The 19,308-nt window shown below is 41.4% G+C and overlaps 1 protein-coding gene across 3 annotated transcripts in view; it reads left to right on the top strand.

Moving 5' to 3' along the window:
- Positions 1-3,673: 3,673 nt before the first annotated feature.
- Positions 3,674-19,308, top strand: part of ZCCHC6 (zinc finger CCHC-type containing 6) — a 39,996-nt gene continuing 24,361 nt past the window's right edge. The window contains exons 1-9 of one of the 3 annotated variants that reach the window (XM_019555034.1): positions 3,674-3,775; positions 4,788-5,314; positions 10,638-10,819; positions 11,209-11,325; positions 12,691-12,868; positions 13,390-13,478; positions 15,290-15,341; positions 16,667-16,736; positions 17,803-17,929. In XM_019555034.1, the coding sequence (XP_019410579.1) occupies positions 4,819-5,314; positions 10,638-10,819; positions 11,209-11,325; positions 12,691-12,868; positions 13,390-13,478; positions 15,290-15,341; positions 16,667-16,736; positions 17,803-17,929 (1,311 nt within the window). In that variant the 5' untranslated portion in view covers positions 3,674-3,775; positions 4,788-4,818. The remainder of the gene's footprint in view (positions 3,776-4,787; positions 5,315-10,637; positions 10,820-11,208; positions 11,326-12,690; positions 12,869-13,389; positions 13,479-15,289; positions 15,342-16,666; positions 16,737-17,802; positions 17,930-19,308) is intronic. The other 2 variants (XM_019555033.1, XM_019555032.1) reach the window with 2 other exon arrangements.

Raw genomic sequence — 19,308 nt, 5'->3', positions numbered from 1 at the left:
ATTGCCTGGCTCGTGTACTGGTAGCTGTTTAGCTGAGGCAGGATGTAACTCAGCATAGGTAAATTTATTCTTCTGTTACTGCAGTGTGGAGATATCCTACATTTTGACTGGTTTTGATTAGACACATGGGATTGTTTTCAATTATATAAGCACTGAATAAATATCCCTTAGCATTAAAAAAATACTGTTTCTATGAATATTCCTGCCAGGAAATTCAACTACTACAATATTTCTAGAAACATAATACATTTATACACACAAGAAAATGCCCAAAGACAACCAAAGCATTTTCAGTTTTTTATATTAGTTGGTACTTATGGGGTGCACCTACACGGGATGCGTTAATGCGCATTAGCCTAATTTAATGCACATTACAGATATGAGTCTACATGTGCACGCCCTTAATGCACATTAGAAATGGCAAAATTAGGCTAATTGTACCTAAATTTGATACCTACAAATGCAAATGCAGGTATCAAATTTAGGCGTGATTAGTTAGAGTGCATTAACGCATGTGTAGACATGACCTGGCACTAACTTAAGGGATGCTAGGGGCGTGTGGCAGGGTTGCAGGGACTTCGTACTAACTTTAGTGTCAGGTACACTAACTTCAATGTTAAGTGTGCTAACTTTAGCACCAAGCCCCTGCACATGTAGACACCTGCCAAAAATTGCTTGCATGTGTTCCCAACACAGCGCCGGGTGCTTTTCATTAGTAAGCAATGTTAATTAAAAAGGCTCAGTGCTGCATCAGGTACGGGTATGTTAGTGGTGCAGCATGCATGAGTACTGAGAAAATGGTGGTGGTGCAATTTGAACTAAAGCATATCGAATGTGTTTTAGTTCAAAGTGTGCCACCTGCTATTTTCTCAGCACTGACTTACACTATGCCACTTATACACCTGCACCTGACACAGAGGCAGGTGCGTCAATTTATATCCTCCAGCAGACTCAAGTAATCGAGTCTGCTTCTGACACACTGGATTTCCAGCACATTGAAGCAGACTCACCGCATGTGTGTAAGTGCCCACTAGTTAGCTTGCGCATTAAATTTAGTCATGCTTAAATGCACATATAGACACACCCAGGGTGTTGGTGTATTCTCCCAGAACCTTTTTAATTTACACTTATAGCATTAATCTGCGCCACATTTTGCAGTGATTGAATGTCATTCCTGTCTTGTATCTGTTTGGTGACATCTACTAGAAATATTCCATTTCATTTCTAGGGGTAAATTTCAGAGCCCACAAAAGTCAGCTGATGTCCTGGGGTAGCAAGAACCTTTCCATTTTAGAGCTCCTCTGGCTTCCTCCAGTTTACCATGTAAGAGCCTGATTTTATCTGAAGGAGATATTTAATGCTGATCATAATCACTGGTGGGGATATTTCCACATGGCTGAATTGGGCTCCAGCTGAATTGGCCTGAAGACAACCTGGCACTGCTCATCCAGCTGGTAGGCTGAAAAGTTGGGACACCACTGATCTAAAGGGCATGTCTCTTGTAGGCACCAGCCAAGTGGAGAATGTGCAGGTGCAGTAAACCACCTGCTCGCCACACTGAGTTGACCACTTCATGGAGTTGACAGGCATGGGCAGAGCAGGTACATTTACACTGGCACGACTGGTATGTGGCTCCATTCCTTCACTGAAAGATAAGGCTGTCTGGGACAGGAGAGGAGCCCAGTGCCTCCCACGCCTGCATCTGGGGATGTGAGATGGAGGCTGCCACGGCCGGGGTGATGTGGGAGTGTGTGGCAATGGGCTTTGAAGCTATGCTGCCGCTGGTGCTACACCGGAGCCAGGCCTGGGTCCTACACGTGTCACACAAGCCTGGCCTGGGAAGGGACAAGTCAAACCCCCAGAGGAGACTTGGAGCATGAGGCCATTGGCATAGGGCAGGGGTAGGCAACAACTGTTGGCCAGAGTGCCAAAAAAACCACAATGTGTATCTTGGAAGGTGCCAGAGTGCCAGCATGCCAGAAAGAATTGGGGGGGCGTGTAATATGGCAGGACGCACTGCATATTAGTATATTTACTCATCATGAATGTTGCCTTTGTTGTTGTGCATTCCTTTTTTGTTGAGCATGTTGCAATGAGAGAGAAAAAAAGAGACACATAAGAGAAAGAGGAGAGAGAGAAGGAAAAAGGAGAGCAGAGAGAGAACCATGTGCACACAGAACCAGAACACACCCAGAACAGACACATGCGCACACACATCCAGAACCAGACACGTGTGTACGCACAGACACACAGAACCAGACAGAGACAGTCAAACACACAGAACCAGATGCGTGGGTGCACAGAGCCGGACTCCTGGACCACTGGACAAAGTCCCACCCAACAATGCCCTGGTCCTGCCAGAGCCCCCATGCTTCCCCAGGGAGCCAGCCCCTGGGCTGCAGAGCAGCTGGCCAAGGCCCTGGCCCAAAGCCTGCCCATCAGTCCAAATACCCACCCACCCTGCACAGCTAAGCCTGCAAAAAGTTCAATGCTTTTGTCAAGGAGCAGCTCCAGCCTCATCCTGGTGGGAGGCTGGGCCGGGGGTGGGCTCAGAGCCGGTGGGAGTCAGGGGGGCTCAGCTGCAAGCAGCCTGGGCTCCGTAGTTGGCAGCAGCTACCGAAGCCTGCACCAGCCACAGCTGGGAGGCTGCAAGCAGCTGCTCCAGGCTCCAGCATCAGCTCCATATTGGCGGGGGCACGCATGCCTTGGAGCGGAGGGTGGGAATAGGGCCTGAGCCAGCGCAGCCCTCGCTCTGTCCACTCTGAGGTGTACGTGCAGTCACTGCCAGCATGGAGCTGATGCCGGGGCTTGCTGCAGCTGCCCAGAGCCCAGGCTGGCTACAAACAGTTGCGCTGGGCTCTGGAGCCCAGTCAACAGCTCTGTGCCGGCAGCCAGGGAGAGGTTGCGGTTGCACTGCCTAGCAGCAAATGGAAACAGGAGGCACCCACACAGGGGTGCACACAGCCAGCAGAGGGCTGGGGGGGGGGGGAAGGTGCCTGCCCCTCCAACAGTGGGAGGGGGTGGGGGGACACTTTGGGGGCGGTGGAGAGCTGTGTGGTAGGCTGGCTGGGAGACGCTACCCAGGGTAGCCCAGGGCGGGAGGCGCCGCAGGCCTCCCATCCTCCTTGTTGCAGCCTGCGCCAGGGTCAGACTTGCTCTGCTGCCGCCCGCATGAGCCACAGCTGCTGTAGCCCCTGTGCTCTGGCCCAGGCGGTATGGGGGCAGCTGGGGGAAACAGCAGGGCTCTGGGTGGAGAGCGCGAGGAAGAGCCCAGGGGCATGGGGGATATTGGATTGGAACTAAGCAGAACTGGGAGGGCCTGGTGGGGACACGGGGCTGCGGGTCGGGAGTGCGGGGCACCAGCAGGGCCAGGGGCTGCGCGTGGGCAGTAAGGCGCCCCGCAGGCACCCTCTCTCCTGCAACTGGCACAGGCCCGTGCACTAGTATGAAGCAGCAGCCAAAGCAAGTGGAGAAGCCAGTGACCCCGCCCCATGGAATGCCTACTCCCCTCCCGCAGCCTATAGCGTCACGACTGAGGTCCGGGAAAATGTTCCTAATACCTCTAGTGTCATGGCAGCGGGTAACGTGAAATCATCAACGTGCGCTGCAGCGAGTGTGGCGCGCGCTAATGACGGCAGGGGCGGGGCTGTGGCGGAGAGAGGGGGTGGGGCGTGTTGCCGGAAGGGGTTCAGCAGACGGGCAGTGGGGGACTGCGGCCGCTTCCGCCGCGCGCGGTGGAGGCGGAGGGGTAACGGCTGGTGGACACGGCTCCGTGGTGAGTCCTCGCCTCGCGGCCTGGGCCCCGCCCTGCCACAGCCCTTAAGCGGGGGCACCGGGCTGGGTCGGGCCCGTGGGGACGGCCGTGGCCTTCCCCTCCCCCGCCCCCCCGGGTCTGCCTGGGCAGGGACGGGGCGGGGGCGACTGCTGCAGTGTGTGTGTGTGTGTGTGTGTGTGTGTGTGTGTGTGTGTACACACACATGTGTTTCAGGACGCTGGCACTCGCGGATGGCCCCAGTGGCTCTTTGCTAGACCATGGACTATATGTTGGTCCTTGGCCCTGCACACCCCGAGAAGCTCCTGCACAGGCAGAATCCACGCAGGGCCGCAGGGGTCTGACATTAGTGCACACTGGCCAAGCTGTGGTGGCTTTGTCATCAAGAGCTGCATAAAGGCCACTCAAGTGTTGAAAACTGACTCCGACCTAGGGGCCAGTTGGTATCCTCCCTTGTCACAAAAGCTGTACAAAATGCTTTGGGACAAAGTTACAAAGGGGTTTAGGCACCTGAAAAGATTCATGAAGAGTCCCTTGTTAGGTTAGGCACCTTCTGGAAGTCCCTCTGGACCTTTAGTTGCCTAAACTGCTTTGTAGCCAGGTTTTTTTTTTCTTTCATAGCTGTGCAGATATATCTAAATGCTCTTGCACCAGTGGTGTTTTGCTGACGCCTGGGTTGAGCCCTTCCATACACGGTGTCCTGGAAGAATCGAGTCTTAAAACTTGGGCTGCAGCAACCTTAAAAAGACCCCTTTATGATGGAAACACGCTCAGAATCTAATTTTAATCTGAAATTAGTAGTAGAGCCTTAATAAGCAGAAATATGATAATCTGCTGATGAGACGCGTGTCACCAAATGTCAGCCACCATTGGAGTTATCTTTTAAGTACGTAGGATACGGGCCCTGATCAGATGTGTAAAGTGTAATGAGGAAAACTGTTGTGTTTCATAAATGTATCTCTGTTCAAGCTACTTGTCTTGACCTGATTAAAATGCTACCTCCTTTTATTTTCAGGTGTGTCTTGTTGAACTGAGCAGCAGTTACAATGGGAGATGCTATGAAACCTTCCTTTGCCAAACGAAATAAGGAACGAGGAATCTCAAATGAAGATGAGTTAAGGAGAAACCCTGTACAACAGGACTTCCAAGTTATGGATGATTATGGAAATAACCATGGCAACAAAACCGAAATGGGCTTTCAGAAGAAAAAGGGACCACCTCTTCATTATGGAAACAGTCCCCGGAAAGGAGCGCACAGTGTTTTGAGTAGCCCAAATTCATTTAAAAGTTTGGGTCATAGTCAAGGGGCAAAGTTAAATGATGCCCAAAAAGACCAGATTAAGAAGTGGATATCTGATGACCATCGTGGTACTTCAGAGAACTGGAGAGAGTACAAATCTACAGTCCGGATTTCCATGCTCAGTAGGACGAGAAAAGACTCTTTTCAGGAGGTTGAAGGTACCGGAAGCAGGAGTGTAAGAAGACAACAGCAGAAAGACTTGACAGGTGAAGAAATATCAGACATACAAAAAGGAAATTCTGGTAATGAATACACTTTTACATAGTTTCTTCTAGTAAGATTGCTTTCTGTGTGCTTGTCTTGAAAGTATGACTTCAAAATTCACTATAAAAAATTATATTTTGTAACATGTAGATGTTGCAGAAATGTTGATTGTATTAACCTGTAATAACTTAAGTAATGTAGTTACAGCGCATGATGCAGAATTTGTTTTCTTACTTGACCTGCTGGGAAATTTTTTTTGATTTGGCAAGTTTATAAACATACAGATGTACTTGTGATGGCCCAGTCTGCAGTTCTCACACATTCCCAGTTTCAGTTTGATCAAATTTCACTCATGAGGTGAGATTGAAGAAATTGCTACAGGAGCACATGATAAAGTTGCATGCAACTTTTTTCAGTAAATTGGGAGAAAAGGTTACGAAGAAGAAAGGCAATGTATAAATATCGAGTTCCTTTTCCAAGAAGATCGTTTTGTAATATAATTTGCTAAATCAGAATCTGTCATTGGAGCACTTTTGAGTTTGAAAATTATATTCCTCCCTAAAGGAGAGCAGAATAAAATCAGTACTAAATCAGTGCATTCACAGCTTTTGTCAGTGTTATGGCAGTGTGTTGAAATAAGTGATCAGAAATTTCTGATTTATTAAGTTTTCTTTCTTTTCTTCCCCTGAGTGCCATCCTAGGCCTCCCCTGCCAACACTTCTTGGAGGTATTGTGTATCTGTCTTTTCCTCCATGCTTTGTGTTAAACTTTTGGAGGTAAACTATGCTGTCATGGGGTATACCTGTTGTCCCTTTATTCATGCTTCCTTTAGATCTTGTTCCCAAATGCCACTGTGTAGAACTGTGTGAGGAAGACCTAAAACTTGATTAAAGGAGGATTTTGTTAAACTGATGATGATGATTTGTGTTCAAAGATATAAATAAGGTAATGAACAAGGAATGCTTTTAATATAGGCAAAATTTTAAAAACAATGTAGAGGTGGAATGAAGTACTGGAAAGAGACAGAAATAGAGCAATGATGAAAAACTATTTTTCCGTCTACTTTAGTTCTTAGAAGAGATTTAAATAGGATTGTTTGACACACAGTAGTAATATTTCTAAATACATTTCTCTCCTTTTCCCTGTTTGTCTGTCTCATATAATTATGCCTTTCCTAGGTTCTTTTACTGAAGTTATCTCTTAGATTTTTCACAAGAAATGGTGCTTGTATCATATAACAAATACATGGATTTATAAACAGCAAACAAAATCTCCCATTTTAAAGGAAAAGTCTGAAGTGTCTAAACCATATAGAATCATGTTTAAAATAATATACAACATTAGTCCACGCGGACTTAATTCTCACTCTCATTCCTTGTGATAGTCGTCTCCTTTCTTGGTAAAAATCTAACTTTTTTTAAAATAACACTGAAGATCCTAACACTTCTTGCCACTTCCCTCTGAGTCCTGCTCCACCTCCCCATCAGCTCCTTCCTTCTATAAAACTGCCATAGAACCTGGAGCTGCCCAAGTTACAGCTTGCAAGTTATCAATCGCAGTCTCTTCCTCCTAATAGAAGCAACGTTTTTTGCTTGACTGCTGTTTAAACCCCACTGAACTGGTCACAATCCAGAATGAATGAAAGAACTGGATTTCTAGATTGTAGCTTGATCTGGATATTGTCTCTTTGTGGCCATAGCTTATATTTCAGACTCCTTCTGTACTTGACTCATGCCTAGTGAGTACATGAATCTAAAATATACTGGGTTAGTGAGAACATGCGGATCCATTCACCGTGTTATAAGACTTTCTCGCTGACGGACAAGCTATTCAGCCGGACAGGTAAGGATGTCATCTTAAGATGGAAAAAGACTGGAATTATAGGATTTCTTTCATAAGAATTAAAAGAAAAAGAAAACCATGAAAACCTGCTTGCTTTGCCTGTAATTGTAGACTAATAAACTAAGTATTAACCATCCACCATCAAATGATGTTACAAGTCTCAAATCACTTTTACTATTGCTGTTTAAAACAGCTATTTCTTTGCTTGCTGAAATAAATACTCAGTTGGCATAAGCAGCAAAACGTCATGTATAGCCATTTAATAAGTAAAAAAATTAAATTTTAGACCGGATAAGAGTAAAACTGAATAACGTGGAAAGCTCAAAAATGTTGACACTTACGGGGAAGAGTAGTTAAGAGATGGGGTAACACCAAAGAAATCAAATGCAAACAACTTTTGATATCCATTTCTTCTGTTTACTAGGGCTTCTGGCAGGGTTCTTTCTTCTGTCAGCTCCTGGCTTGTAGGCATCAGGCATTGTTGAAGACCACCAGGCCAGCTTGCTTCTGGAAGGGAGAACGCATCTGAATGATACATTATTCCCATCAGTAACTTTGTGGGCAGTAAGCAGCGTTTGGAATAGTAGTGCAGGAATTTGTCTTGTGTACTTGAGCAGACAGCACTACATTGCTTCACACATGGCAGTAAATATGGCCCACAGATTAATTCAAATTTTGTTTTCTTGCTTTTATAAAACAAACAAAAAAGTTTAGAAATGATGTGTTAGAAACCTGGCAAACAGGGTTCATTCCTATTTTTCATTCTCATATGAGATTAGTTAAGTCCCGAAGCAGTAACTGGATATTCACAGACTTTAAATAAATAAATAAAATCAGTGAGTCTAGGATACCTGGGACTCCCGTTGTATTTCAGACTTCTGAAGAGCATGTAAAACCCTTTGGTGCCTATCCTATTAACTAATGCAGGTTTTTAAGCTTTAAAAACAGGAAGCCCACTGCATAAACCACTGCAGTGGTTTATGTGCAGCCAGGGGACTTTGCTGGCAGCTTTGTCAAACTAGAGGAGTAAAACCCAAAAGCTCTAATCGGCTTTCTTCCTGTCTTTAAGAATTTACGAGAGCCAGAATTCTTTGAGTGAACAGACATTTTTGTACAGATGAATTGACTGAATGAAGCAGGGAAGCTCCTGATTTCTTTTCTTGATTGGCAGGAGAAGAAAGGTGGCCCCCAAGTTACTGCTGAACGAAGGCATGAAGAGCTGTGTTCTAGAGCAGGGATTGACAGCCTTTTGCCAGTGCATTAGCCATGGCTGTGGGCTTGAAATCTCTGCACTCTTTCCCCTGTCCACAGCAGAGGAGATGGGTGACACAGCACAGCTCTGTACCACCAGTTCCCACTGGCCTGTGGGCCATAGGTTGACCCCTGTTCTAAAGCATCGTCTCTATATCAAGAGGCAGCAGCACTTTTTGGTACTACGTGATGTATTGAAGCAGCTCTGACGCTAATTAATTATTGGGAAGCAAACACTTTGTGTTTAAGTTGTTTAACAAAGCGAGTAAAAATGAGCTTTTGGCAGTAATAAAGATTTTTTTTTTCCTCAAGTTTAGACTGTGAGCCAGTGTATTGGGGCAGAGTGGCAGAACTTAAATGTCCTTCAAGGGATGAGTGTTGGAGACTAAACAGGAATGGCTTAAGGTACAACAGGAAGTGTGGCAATGCAGATGCTGCTTAACGAGTCTAGTAATTATAGTTATTCAGCGAGTAAGGTAAAGTTTTGCAGGCCTTGCTATGGACAACAGTGAAATGTTCATAATCCTCTTTATGGAAAGATAGGGATAGCAGAGGTAGACTCTAAAGTTAGTCACTAGTAGGGAACACTCAACATAAAAACAACATCTCTTCTTTTTTCTGGAGTTGTAGATTTATAAAACATCTACTAGACAGTTATATGGCACCTTTTTATCAAGCTGAAATCTAAACTAGTGCTAGGTATAAGTAGTTTTGGCATACTCTCTTCCCAGTTCTGGCACTTCATACATGGCTGTTACCCTGTTAAAGGAACGAATTAAAAAAAACGCTTAACCCTTGTTTGTAAACTTACATCAGTGAGAGGCTAAATAAGCAAAGCACTAGTGAATGCCCACAAAACTGGGGGAAAATAAAAACCCTCTAATTATTTTGTCCTGGCAGTGCTAGGTATTTCCTAAAACTGTTTTAAAAAAAATAGGAATTATGTAACCTGCCTCCCTTGAAAGTCGGAGCCTTCAGGTAGTATCCCTGAAACACTTGGTACCCTTTCTTTATACTTGTTGAAGTTTTCCTGCTTAAAATCAGTACAAGCAAAAATCTGTTGCCAATATGAAAACTTCAAAATTCCCTCAACTTCTTATTCTTATTCTTTCAGAGGTATTCAAGCCTTTAAAAGACTCAACATTCTGGCCAATATTTTAGTATTTGCATGAGAGGAGAGCTGTAATTTCAGCTTCCTGAAATCTGACTTACATTTACCCGCTTCTGCTGGAGCCAAAGATTACATTTTACCTGTATACTTTGGACCAAAAACAATTACTGTTGCACAAGTGCTGACAAAGCTAGATGCAGTTTGGGGACAATATTTACATTCACACTTCTGCTAGAAGTTTAGCTATAAACATAATAGTTTATACAATTATAGTTAATGCAATTTACAGTTGCATTAACTTGTTTTTTTTAGCAGGTGAGACGTATTGGTGTGCTTTATCTACTATTTTGTTATTTAATTGATTATTGTAGTCTAAAAGTAACTTCACCCAGTGTATTGCAGTACTTAAAGAAAGCATGATGCTACAATTCTAAAAACTTGTCTTTTGAGGGAATAAAAACATGCGTTGCTATAATATCAGGACTTCAGTTGAGAAGGAAAGGAGTTTTGGGAGGACATCCTCAATGTATGTTAAATCACTTCAGTTGAATCTGTTTGGACCTATACCTCTCATGTGATACTTGCACAGCATGCTGTCAAGGCATAATTTAGCTTCTGTAGTATTAACTTGAGCTTCATGTAGTGAGGAGCTCAGGTAGGTTTAAGTTTCAAAATTTATTGCAATTTCAGCACCAGTAAATGAAAGCAGGTAGGTTTAGAAATGGAATATAATCCTTCTCTGACTTACCCACTGATTAAAGAATACTGAATATGTTCTGTCTTCTCAGTTTATTACCTTGGGATATTTTATGCATATCAAGTTGACAGTAGAAACTGTCGTTGTCTTTTAACTGTTGTTGTTGCTCAGACAAGAATGTGCTATTAGATTGTCTGACTTCATGGGTCAAAGGTTGGTTGCTATAACTTAAGTCTCATAGCTGGTAAGACTCTAAATAAACGTCATAGGATATGGCGTGAAAATATACAAAAGTGTACTATTGCATTTTTTACAAAGATAATGACTTGCGTATGACAGGAGAAGGTAAATTCTGTGACAAGTAGGTATTTGTGTCTGCTTCTGCAAGTGTATTAATAGAAAGAAGAATGAATGGTTCTATATCATTATCTTACAACACGTGTTCTGGTAACTCTTTAAGAAATGAAGAAACATAGGAAACCAAGGAGATCAAGAAGAACTACTAGAAAAGAAGACTATGAGCAAGATGAAGATATGGAAGGCCCTGTCATAGATGAATCTGTGCTGTCAGTAAAAGAACGACTAGGGTTGCAGCAGGCTGAAGAACGATTAAAACGAGACTGCATTTACAGGTTAAAGAAGGTGACATTGGCTTTACATATATACTATTTTCATATTTTATCAGTCTGCAAATAAGAACCACTTGCCTAAGAATTGCACTTTATTTAGCTACTGAAAGGCCTGTTAGTAATGATCAAATCTATGAAACTTACTTGTGATAAAATGGGCCCTTAATGGACAGAAAGAACTATAAATTCAACAGCAGGCTTATATGCATTTGTTATTTTCTGTGTGTACTGTTACAGTTTATTGCACCTTCCTCTTGAATATCCAAATAGCTAGGCTCTAAGGTTGGAATCAAAAAAGAGGGAAGACATTTCTTTTTTTGACATTAGAACATCCAACTAGACTGGACTGGTATATCAAATGAAGATGATATCTTCTTGTAACTTAGTGTGTTGACTTTTTAGCGACCTCGAAACTATCCAGCAGCCAAGTATACCTGCAAATTGTGTGATGCTCTGATTGAGTCGGTGGCATTTGCTCATAAGCACATTAAAGAGAAAAGGCACAAGAAAAACATGAAGGTGAGTTAATAACAGCTGTAAACTGGTAACAGCTAAATACATATAACGCATAGATTTGTAAAACTTTTTTATTCTGGTAATAATTAAGTTGCCTCTAAAGTCTTTCCTTGTTGGTTTTTGCCATACTTATTGCCGTAGTAATGTACTTAGACTTTTAGGAAGGTTTTTGATACAGTCTCCTGCAACGTTATTGGAAGCAAACTAAGGAAGTATGGATTGGATGAACGGACTGTAAGAGGGATAGAAAGCTGGCTGGCTCATCAGGCTCAACGGGTAGTGATCAATAGCACAAGGTCTAGTTGGCAGCCAAGTATCCAAATGTATTGCCCCAGGGGTCACTCCTGGGACCTGTTTTGTTCAATATAGTCATTAACAATCTGGAAGATGGGAAGGATTGCGCCCTAAGCAAGTTTGCGGATGACAGCAAGCTGGAGGATGTAGCAGATAACACGGAGGATAGGGTTAGAATTAGGAGTGACCTCAGCGAATTGGAGGATTGGGCCAGAAGAAATCTCATGAGGTTCATCAAGGACAAGTGCAAAATCCTGCACTTAAGATGGAAGAATCTGATGCACTGCTACAAGCTTGGGACTAACTGGCTAAGCAGCAGCTGTAGAAAAAAACAGTAAGCTGAATATGTCAACAGTATGCCCTGTTGTCAAGAAGGCTAACAACATAGTGGGCTGCTTTAGTAGGAGTGTTGCCAGCAGATCAAAAGAAGTAATTATTCCCCTCTATTCAGCACTGATGAGGCCACATATGGAATGCTGTGTCCCGTTTTACACCCCCCCAAAAAAACTACAAAAAGGATGTAGACAAGTTAGAAAGAGTCCAGTGGAGGACAACAAAAGTGTATAGGGGGCTGGGCCCATGACTTGTTAGGAGAGGCTGAGGGAACTGGGCTTATTTAGTCTACAGAAGAAAAGACTGAGAGGGGATTTGATAGCAGTCTTTAACTACCTGAAGGGTGGTTCCAAAGAGGATGGAGCTAGCAGTGGTAAAAGATGACAGAACAAGGAGCAAAGATCTCAAGCTGCAGCAAGAGAAGTTTAGGTTGTTTATTAGGAAAAACTGTCTTACTAGGAAGGTGGTGAAGCACTGGAACAGGTTACCTGGAGAGGTGCTGGAATCTCCATCCTTGGAGGTATTTAAGGCTCAGCTCAACAAAGCCCTGGCTGGAAGGACCTAGTTGAGGATGGTCCTGGTTTGAGCAGGGGGTATTTCAAAGGCCTATACCCTAGCTCCATAGTATAAAAAAGAATACAGAATTGCTAATTGGGGTTAATAATGTGCATTCACCCCAAACTTCAGTAGAGTAACTGAAGAGAATCACTAAAATATGTTATGGTATGGTTAACTTTAAAGGAAAAACAAGAAGAGCAGCTGCTGACTACCCTGCCTCCACCAACACCTTCCCAGATACAAGCAATTGGTGTTGCCATTGGAAATGTTGTGCAAGAATTTGGCTTAAATAATGAAGATCTGGAACAAAGGTCCAAAATTAATACAATGATGGAAACTTTACTACATCAAAAATTGCCAGGTATTACTTTTGCCATTTTGTTTGCTAGATATTATTGTTTATCCTTTCTTTTTTTTTCCCTTTCTCAAAAGAGTAAGCTTAATATCACATTTGATAAGTTATAGTATGAATATAGAATTTTAGTATAATGGTATGCTATAATATATAGTATTTATTATATGCTAGCATCATATGTTCCACTCGGGGATATGTGACTAGTATTTCAGCTTGAAAATTCTAAGTCATATCAGGTGCCACTAACAATAAAGGAGCAGCTGGTATCAGCAGGACATAGGAAAGTCCTAGGTTTGGCTGTGACCTTGACCCCTTCACCAGCAGGGTTGTGGGAAGGAAAAGTCAGAGCTGCTAGGTCAGCTCCTATTCTGGGAAGAATTGTCCTTACTCAGGGCAATCTTCCCATAGCTATCTGTGTACACCCGCTCTAGGCTTGGAATCTGCTGGCGGTACAGTAAAGTATCTGCTCCCTGCTTCAGGATGTAGACTGCTGTTGATTTAAATGCACCAAATTCTTTTGTTTGCAGAATGCTCATTAAGGCTGTATGGTTCTTCAGGTAGCAGATTTGGTTTAAAAAATTCTGACATAAACATTGATATCCAGTTTCCAGCCAGTGTAAGTAAGATGGCTTTTATTATAAATGTCTGTGATTTTTGGATTTATTTTACACACACAACCTTCATAATAGTGCAAAATCACAATAAGATTTTTACTGAAATGCATCAACTAATTTAATTGAAAGTCATCCTATTGAATGTTGCTATAAAAATAACATTTTCCTTTTCCTGTTTGCGCTACTTGTAGCAGTAATATTATTACTTTTCTTTGAGAATAGAATCTTCCATCCAAAGGACCCAAAGCACTTTATAAACACTAGTGAATTAAGCTTCATCACCTACTAGCCCAGAAAGCAAATGGAGATATTTATCTCCGGTTCTCGCTTTCCCCATCTGTAAAATGAGGTAGTAGTATCTTACAGTAGGTCATTCAGTAAATGGAATATACCTTGGGTTTTTTGCCAGTCACTTTATGCTTTGACCACAAAAGGCATAAAGAATTAGAAACACAATTTTGCACTTTTTATGCTGTTTTTAGTGCAGTTCAATACTGTATAGCCAAGAGATATTTCAGACTACAGTAGACTTTTGATTCTGTCCTTGTCCTGCCCCAATAATAGCTGGTTTGATAGCTCTGCATAATTAAACTCCATCTTTCATGCAACTCTGCATTAGGGCATGGGAAACCTTGAGACTGCCAGTACCTAGTGTCACAGTGCTTGTACAGAAGAACCATAACGTTGACCAGCTTGTCCCTTCGAAGCGTATAGGATGGGGTATGCAGGTCTTACCCCATCATCTGTAGCTGTCGTTGGTATACTTATATGATGAGATGGAATAATCTTTTCTGGAAATCAGGGTGCTGTTTAACTTTTTCTTGAAACCAGGGTGCAGATAGTTAGGCAAATCAATCCATATTTATATCCTTAAAATAAAACATTCTTTTTAAGAAACCTTTACATACTGACAACTCCCATTAACTTCAGTAGATTACTCGACCTTTCTGAAACTTGAACCAGTTACTTTACATGATTAACTGGAAGACCACCAGTTTAAAAATCTTTGCCTTTCATGTGTGAATATTGGAAATCTGTCAAAAATGATGCCATCTAAGTTTTTGTCCTTCTAACCAGAACACGGACGAGCAGCAAGTCTGTCACTGACTAGTTTGTTCTGTCTTGGTGTTTTTTTAATACCAAAGGCTAGGTCACAGTCCCATATTTTAGGTTCAGTGACTGTTTTACTGTTTTTCATGGGGGTGTCTCTGCCAACAGATAAAATACTCTTAAAGGCTCTGAGATGGTTCAAGAGGAAAGGACGCTTTCCTGATATCGGCCTAAAGACTTTGCTGTTTTAAAAGTTATACATTTAAGTAGTTCTCAGAAAAAGGCACAATGCTTAAAAAAAATTTTTGTAAAATATCTTGTTCTTTGCAGGTCCCTGTGCCTGTGGTTTAGTATCTTCAACGAGTTCCTTCTCAGTTTATTCAGCTATATGATTAAAGATAACCTTGATTTAGATCAGTGTTTCTGATTGATTCTCATTGATCTTCACCAATAATAAGCTCTGCCAGCCAAATCATGTTCTAAACAATATCTGTACCACTGTTGTGTTTCAAAGGTGTGTTCCACATATGTGCAGAAATGTAATCCTGTGCTGTCTTGGTCAGCTCACCACTAACCAGTGTAAGAAGTATTTAAAAATTGTTTTAATTAGTAAAGACAATAAATTTAATCTGACACCTATATGGAAACCAATCTCTTGAGTGAGGAATCATTTTTCAGAGTAGGACAACATTTAAAAACATTTCATTATTTTAGTGTTGTAACTTCTGTTATTTGACTGATATATTTGGGTATCATTTTGCAGATGGCTCAACCAGATGTTCTCTTAGTTGTACAGGAAAGTCTGAAAAACAGTGGTAAGAAACAGAACTTTGCTGCTTCGTTTTATTTCAAAATCATTTTTTACCATTACCAGTAGTTCAAGTTCCATAATTCTTAAAATGGAGACATCAGACCAGGCACTTACCTGACTTATAGAGCAATGTAAATGGTTAAAAATGCAGTACACCATGTGAATGTCTACAGAAATTAGTTGTTTCAGTTTTATTTTCAGGTTTCTGGCTACGGTAGCTATAATACCTCTCATGTATTAGAAATTCTAGTTGGTGTGTTTTTATTTTCTCCCCCCATTGGAAATGGAGATACCATCAGACTTAAAGAATTCTGCTGCCTCTTTCCATTGTTTAGATTGTTATTTTATATAGTATCATGGGTAGGCATGGTGCTTCTGACTTTAAGGCATAGACTAAGCCCAAGGATTTAAAGTTCTGTTTGCACACAGAATGATGTGCTAATCATTTTGACTAGCTCATTTCAAAGTTGTTTGGAATTTTGTTGTTAAGTTTTAAAATACAGAAATGGCCTTGAAGGATTTTAGTAATGTCTGACTCTCTAAATGAAAGTAAAAAGGCATGTGATATCAAAGCAATTGACGGAAAAGGAAAAGTAAGAATGGAAAAGAGATTGATGAAAGAAGTGAATGGGGAGTGAGGATTATATAAAGTAGATACAAGAGGACTGAAAAGCACAAATATGAAAGGAGGCAATGGAAGAGGGCCTGTTAAAGGCAGACTAGTATAATGTCAGTTAATCTGCTGTCGTATGTTGATATATTGTCTCGGAGCTACTAGGAAAAATGGTCTTAAGTGGCTGCTTTCTGTTTTTTTCATTTGAGATTTACTTCCCACCCTTTCATTCTCCACCCTAGCTCAAGAATTACATTTGTACAGTCCTCTAAAAAGTAGTGAACTTACTCTGAATTTTAATCTATGTACAGTAAAATGACAAACTAGATAAATGCATAGAAACTGATGTTTAGGATGTGTGTTTGTTTATAGCTAGTGTATGTGTTATTGACCCTGCCTGCAGTATTCATTTTTCCGTGCACTGCTTAAACACAACTGCTGAACTTCTTTTCCCACCAGCAGTAATGCTGTATAGGTTAGAAGTGATACATTTTTCCTTTTTATACTTTGAAAACTTACTTTATAATATTATCCCAGTACTGGCCTCACAGACTTCCCTTACTTGCTAGAGTTCGTGGACAGTATATTTCTACAGAAATCTAGGAAAATGAGACCCCCCCTATTTATCTGTATCCCTTGCAGTAAATCAATTTCCAAGTAAACACAAAAATGTTTATCAATATTTCTTAATGTGTTTTATTTTTTTCCCCCCCCAGAATCTTTTATTGATGTTGATGCAGATTTCCATGCTAGAGTACCAGTGGTGGTGTGCAAAGAAAAGCAAAGGTCTTGGTTGTCAATTTGTCTGTTCTAAATAGCATATAGCAATGTAAATTACACATACCAGCGCCTGTAAATGATGCTTCTGTACTAAATTATTACAGTTCCATGGATGTTGAAAGACAAACTAGGAATGGACTTGCCCATAAGTATTAGGCTAGAATAAGAGGGTAAGGGTTATTCTGTCCTCACCCCCCTCATTACCAATCCCCTAAAGAATAGCTGCTGCTGTTTTTAGCATGCACCCTGCTCTCTTCTTGGGATGATAGCTAAAGTAAACAACTTGCTTCTTCATGATTAATGCAGATTTAATATGTGTTTAGGAAACGTTAAAGAAACTGTGAGGGCTGGTTGTTTAGTTTTTAATACCCTGTTGAGAAGGACTAGACATGTACAGTATTTATTATTCTGCACATTTAACATATACCACTTTGGATTCATGAGATGTTCCTTTAATTAGCTATTGACACACTAGCTTACTGTTATGTGGCCTTTCTCTTGTATGCATCCCCATACTCTAGAAATGGTTTATAAACTCTTTTTTACTGGGTGTGGTCTATGAATTGAGGTAATTTTCTTATAAGTAAATTCACAATGAACTAAAATAACTTGGCTACTAAAAGCAAAAAGAAAATTCAGAAATTAAATGAAGCTGCCCAGAAATTTAAAATGTACTTTTAAAGGGTTTTAAATGTTTACATTCCAAATCTAAAACACATACATTGCTTGCTTCCTTCAATTGTAAATGTTAAGTCCTCTGAGGCTGTTTAAATCTCTCCTTATAGCTCTAAGCCAGAGGTGGGCAAAATGCAGGCCAGGGGCTAGATGCGGCCCACCAGGCCATTCTGTCTGGCCGGTGGGGTCCCTAAAAAATTTAGAAAATTAATATTAATCCATCCTGGTCTGCCTGTCATGTGCCCTTCGATGGCTTGCCAAAACTCAGTAAGTGGCCCTTTGCCCAAAACAATTGCCCGCCTCCACTCTAAGCTGTAATGGTTTTTAGGATTTCATCTGATATCATCTTTTTAAGACCGTTGCAGGGTTTTTTATTTAGTTTCTTCATTGTTTCTAGCGGCCTTGTCTGTAAAATAAGTGCAGGGAATGAAAATGCCTATCTTACAACAAACCACTTAGCAACGCTTGGAAAACTTGAACCTACACTTGTACCACTAGTTATTGCCTTCAGATACTGGGCAAAGGTGAGTCTTTATCTTGTGTAATGCTTTTTATCTAACATGTGATGAGTTTCTTAAGCATGCATCTAGGTAAATGTCAGCTGTAAATGAAAGTATAGGCGTATCTTGGTTTTTACCACAAGTAGATGTTTTACCATAACCATAATGATCTATTAAACTCCTTTTTGTGTACTTGCTGAGCTTCTAGCTAAATTCCTAACAATGCTTTCAATGTAGAAAGTACTGCCATTTATATCTTTTTTGTGCATCTATTCATCTTTATTCCATGCACCTGATCAGCAACTGCAGTAGTGCTTTGGGTGCATAAGAGGAGATGTTTGCTGCTCTTTCCAGATTATATGTAAAGTATTCTTAATTTGTCAAATGAGGTAATTTTTCACATTTCAGATTACTAGAAATTAGAAAGAGTTCTGGTGAAGAAACATAAGAAAGATGTTTTCTTATGTGATGCTAGTAGCCAAATGTGAATGATGATAGAGTATGTTTCTTTAATACAGAATGTCTGTTTATAATGGTGAACTTAATCATCTTTGGTTACACTGTTAGGTAGTGTTCTGTTGGGCTGGACAAAGCTTTGATCACCAATTCAATTCGGAGGAGGTTCGGACTGATTCGGCAGTCAAATCTCTGATACTGAATAGAATTGAGAGACCCATTAAAGGGTCTGAATCTAATCTGAAGTCTCCAAATTGATTTGGAGATTCGGATTGGCTGGAGAGAGGCAGGCACAGCTGGGCGGCTGCAGGTTCTCCTGCTGCGTGGGGGGGCTCTGCCACAAGCCCTCGGAGGCCCTGATCCCTGCTGCTGCAGTCTGCGAGTGCGGGGCTGCCTTTTGTTAAGTCCCAAGAGGCTGGGCCGAGTGGGGGATGGGGCCAGGCAGAGCAGCCATGGGGCTTCTCTCCCTGGCCGATCCGAATTGTTGAATCGGTGCCAAATCTGATTCGGCTGACTCCAAATGGGAACAGTGATTCAAATCACCAAATTGAATAACTGTCCTCCAAATTGGTGGAATCCAAATCCAGACCAGAATTGAATACTTCCCTATTCATACAGGTCTAGTGTTCTGGGTATACATTTATTCAGTAGCTTCAGAATGTGGAACTACAAAAATAAGATTTGCAGTTAGTTTGGAGTTTGTTATACCATTATTGTTTAAATTGAAATGGATAACTTTTTTCAAAGATTTATAGGAATTACATGCCTGCATCTTGTTGTTTCATGTATAATCCCAGTCATAGTGTATCTTCTGGCTCCCATGTCCAGAAGTTTATAAGAACCAATATACATAGAATAAGTCATTTCAGTATGTTTATAGTGTAGAAGTAAGCACAATAAATACACGAAACCCTTCTAAAGCAAGCGCATACCTTAATATAGAAATA

The sequence above is a fragment of the Crocodylus porosus genome, unplaced genomic scaffold (genome assembly GCF_001723895.1).
Source record: "Crocodylus porosus isolate Cpor-Errol unplaced genomic scaffold, CroPor_comp1, whole genome shotgun sequence".
NCBI classification, from domain to species: domain Eukaryota; kingdom Metazoa; phylum Chordata; order Crocodylia; family Crocodylidae; genus Crocodylus; species Crocodylus porosus.
This window is presented reverse-complemented; position numbering and strand designations above follow the sequence as displayed.